The following is a 4,394-nucleotide window of genomic DNA, read 5'->3' on the forward strand; positions in this document are numbered from 1 at the left end:
AACGGAGATTACCTGGCTGCCCAGGGTACCTTATGCAGGGTTTGGCCCGAGCCCAGGGGCAGCGAGGGGTGTCTGCGGATCCGGCTCCCTGTGCAGCACAACACCGGAGTCTGTTTCTCTCGCTGATACCCTTTCGGCCCAATTGTTCCTAAATTAGACCAGCAAGTTTGCGGTAGGCAGAGAGCCGGAGGTGGTGAGAGCTGGCTTGAGAACGAGTCAGCCTTCTGGGAATGGCCGGTGTGAGAGGCCAGTGGGTGGCCTTGCCGCGCCCTTATGTCCAGATCTTGCTCTGTGAGAGGCCTGGCGCTGCGCCTTTGATTTCTGGGAGTGCTCGGGAGAAAGTGAGTGCGAAAGTGAGTGGAAAGCATTTGGCGTTTGCTGGGGAAGGCCGGGAACTGTGGGGTGGACAGTGAGTCGAGGTACGTTTGCGGAGGAGGTGGGTGGTTGACTGCCCACCTTGCCCCAGGCGGCTGCTCAGACTTGACCTTTGCGCTTCTCCGGGATATTCTTCCTCCGAGTGGGGTGAGAAGCCGGATCAGGATTCCACGAGGGGGAACGATTCTCTATCCTTTTTTGTGACAAATCTGGTAACGGGATTTGCTGTGCTGTTTTTGTCCGTGTGTGTGTGTGTGTGTGTGTGTTCGTGTGTGTGTGCATGGATGCACGTGTGGCCCCCCTGGGGTGCCCCCTCCAGTGTCCCCGGAGCTGAAAGATCGCAAAGAGGATGCGAAAGGGATGGAGGACGAAGGCCAGACCAAAATCAAGCAGAGGCGAAGTCGGACCAATTTCACCCTGGAACAACTCAATGAGCTGGAGAGGCTTTTTGACGAGACCCACTATCCCGACGCCTTCATGCGAGAGGAACTGAGCCAGCGACTGGGCCTGTCGGAGGCCCGAGTGCAGGTACCCAGCTGCCAGGAGGTCGAGGGCCCAGGGAGCAGAGAGCGCCTGGGGTTGGAAAGAGGCTTGGGGAACACACTCGGGGGGTGGCGGTTCTAGTGTCTGGTGTAAGATGAGAAGGAAAGAGATATCTTTACTAGAGGTCTTATTTTCCAAAGTAGATCTTAGTCCTATAGCACTCCTCTCCCTTTTTTTTTCCATCCTAACATATGTTCCCAGAAGAAGAAAGCTGTGCTGGGCTTTCTCCCAGAGTTTCTATAAACCACACCCCCCTCGCCTCGCGCTGGCTTTAATGTGGTTTAATCCTAATGGGCCTACTTTTATAAGGCTTAAAAAAAATCCCACAGAAAACGTTTTATCTCTGGATGCCTTGAAAGTTCCAAGGAGTATTTTGCTCTCTGGAGTTTGATTTCCTTGAAGGTCTGCTCTACAGGGTCTAGGTTTGTCAAGCGGATATCCCAATTAGGTTTATAGATGTTCAGACTATAAAGAAAATTAGTAACTGTTAAGTGCAGAAATTTACAGTCTGCTGTTAGCTGTGGATCTCAAACTGTGTGTGAAATAGCGGAGAAATAAACGCATTTTGGCCACTCTTTGTTCATTTGTTTAACCAAGGCAACGAAACTGACCCTAAAGAAATTAGATTTTAAAACAAACCACATATCTTAGTATTTATATTTCCAAAACCTGCCCCCCCACCCCCAGCACGTGCCATACCCAATGAAGTTAGGATTGAAACAGATTTTCTTTATTGGTCGTGGAGGCAAATGTAGTAGCAAAAATAGGCTTTGGGGTCATTTAAAGGAGCAAATTGTGTACTTTCACATACACATATCCTTCTGGCTTTACGGGGAACAAATGTAAATATTTCAGATTATATTTCCGCTCAAATAATAAAATAGAATAAAATGATAGTCATTATTTGTTTGAACACATGGAGCAGTTTTAGGCCCGCACATCTGCAGCTGTTACAAAGTATCGCTGTAACAGATACTCCCTCGGTCTCTGGGCACAGAGACCACCATCTGTAGCGAACTATGCACAATTCTTAAGGGGCTTCCCGCATCTTGTAATAGGATCAGGAAAAAAAAAAAAAAAAAAAAACCCAGAGCAGTCACGTTTAAGAGGAAAAGTAATAATAGGCTGCCTTGGTCATCACAGCATCAGCAGCAGAGCCTTCCTTTTTAAGCCTCTCCTGCTTTGCTCTGTGCACTGAGATCTCCACAGGCTTAGCAACCCCTTAAAAACATGATGATAATTATTACAGTTATGATTATTAGTATCTTAATTCCAACTCTTCTAGAGGAAAAAAAGGCAAGAAGCCTCAGGCCATGTGAATTACACAAAGGACGCCACCCTGGCACACAATCCACCCTCTATTATACTAAATAGCAGAGAAATTTTTGAAGATTTACATTGACTATAACACTTGCTTTCAAAAACATACCAATAAAAGCTCTGAAGCAGTATTTTTACTTTAATGGGGTTTTTAAAACTTTAATTTGTGAGTCAATCAATATGCTTTATTATTGAAAGTGGAATACAAAAGCAAGCTTTATTTGAATTTTTAAAAATCTGTCATACTGCCTGTAAAAGTTGTCAAGTTTAAGCAGGTAACATCCAGGAGAACAAAGTACCTAAGAGTTACTCGCTTTATACATACTTCATTGTCCTTTCGCTGAATGCTCTTCTTTTTTTCTCTTAAGAAGTGTACTTTATTGTTGTTTCATACTTTTATTTACATTTTAGTTATTTTCTAGATGTTTTCCTACTATCCTAACTGCAAGCAGTGACTTTTTCTAAAGAAGCAAATTAGATTATCATGATAATGGTGCACAATTATTCTGCTACTGTGTTTCACTCTGCTGCACAGAGGAACAGAGATATTCTAAACTTCTTTGTAGTGAGGCTTTTATGACACTAATTACCTCTCCCCAACCCTTACAACTCCTTCTCCCCAAAAGAGTTATTATTGCTCTGGTGTTTGGTTTTTCTTTAAGATGAAGCTAATTAACATTAAAGGCTATTAGTGAGCACATCCTTCTCAGGTCTTAACTGGGCAAATATCTAAACACATTATCATATTGGTATCAGGTACCAAGTAGAGTTTTAGGCCACAGAGACTCTGTTATGTGAAAAGATGAAATCAGGACTAATAGTAATGTATCTTGCAAAAGTCTATAAAATCTATCTTTCTATTTCTGTAGTTAATTTACATGTTTAACTTTGGAAATTGAGGCTGTTTTATACAATTCAAAGATTGCTTGCTATATCTCCCAGTTCTTATCTAAACCACTACTCTTTTCTCTTTGCATTCTTGTAATTAAAAAAAATTTTTAGTCATAATATCTAGGTTTTACTTATTTTTTCTCCCTCCAACCTATAGGTTTGGTTTCAGAATCGAAGAGCTAAATGTAGAAAACAAGAAAATCAACTCCATAAAGGTATGCTTCTTATACAAGGAACATTTGAAAGTCTGAGCAAAGAGAGAAGTAGTGAATATTACTATTACAATGACAGAAAAAAGAAACCTCAAAAATGACAATAGTTCTTGACTTAATAATCCTCAAAGGCTGTTAATGGAGTCCTAAAGTTTGGGAGTAAGTTATATTTATTTAAATTTTGGATACAGTTTAGAAAGATAATAGTCCAATTTCAAAGTAATTAGTTCTATCTTGTACCATTTGGAACCCTGAAAAATGCTACAAATGTTAATCTCACATTATTTTTCTTTTGTACTTTTTACAGGTGTTCTCATAGGGGCCGCCAGCCAGTTTGAAGCTTGTAGAGTCGCACCCTATGTCAACGTAGGTGCTTTAAGGATGCCATTTCAGCAGGCAAGTGCAGTATAATTTCAAGCTGTTTTTAAATATAAAAATACCTGACTGTTTGCTTGAACTGTTGAACATCACCTATCTCTAATCCCAGATGTCAATGTCTGCACAGTTGGATAATCTATTTTGAGATGATATAGTGGACCCACTACCCTTTAAAAACCTATACAGCATTAAGGGCCTGAATACCTACTCCCTTCTGTCCTCATGGGAACCCCTGAAGAGGCCTGGGGGCAGTAACTGGCCCTTTAAAAATACACTAAAGGTCGCCCTTAGAGAGAGAGGAAGGAAAAGTCTTTTGATTAAGATTTTGTCAAATCCAATACAGAGATTAGTCTTAAGGTATTTCTAAGGCAACCCTCTAGATACTTTTGTAGGTATTTTCTACCTCTTAGTCACATTAAATAACTCTGACAGAAGAAAAATAAATAAACACGAGTACTCCCAGCTCATACTTTCATTTTTTCTTTCTTTTGTTTTTAAATCTGTTTCTGCAAACAAAGCTTCATCTCTGGTAAAGAGAGAAGTCTTGGTCTTCCCAGGGCTGCCTTGCCTTTGCAAACCCTAAGCCATAAAGAAACCTTTAAGAGTATATTTTAAAAGGACAGCCTGCAGCAATGATTTAATCCTGGGAAATCCCAGTGCTCTGAACTCCCCGCT

The 4,394-nt window shown here is 41.5% G+C and overlaps 1 protein-coding gene across 1 annotated transcript in view; it reads left to right on the forward strand.

Moving 5' to 3' along the window:
- SHOX2 (short stature homeobox 2) overlaps positions 1-4,394 on the forward strand; it is a 16,430-nt gene that overhangs the window by 10,465 nt on the left and 1,571 nt on the right. Inside the window, exons 3-5 of the mRNA XM_011965026.1 lie at positions 695-903; positions 3,287-3,344; positions 3,649-3,746. Of these exons, the coding sequence (XP_011820416.1) occupies positions 695-903; positions 3,287-3,344; positions 3,649-3,746 (365 nt within the window). The remainder of the gene's footprint in view (positions 1-694; positions 904-3,286; positions 3,345-3,648; positions 3,747-4,394) is intronic.

The sequence above is a fragment of the Mandrillus leucophaeus genome, unplaced genomic scaffold (assembly GCF_000951045.1).
Source record: "Mandrillus leucophaeus isolate KB7577 unplaced genomic scaffold, Mleu.le_1.0 Scaffold710, whole genome shotgun sequence".
NCBI lineage: Eukaryota > Metazoa > Chordata > Mammalia > Primates > Cercopithecidae > Mandrillus > Mandrillus leucophaeus.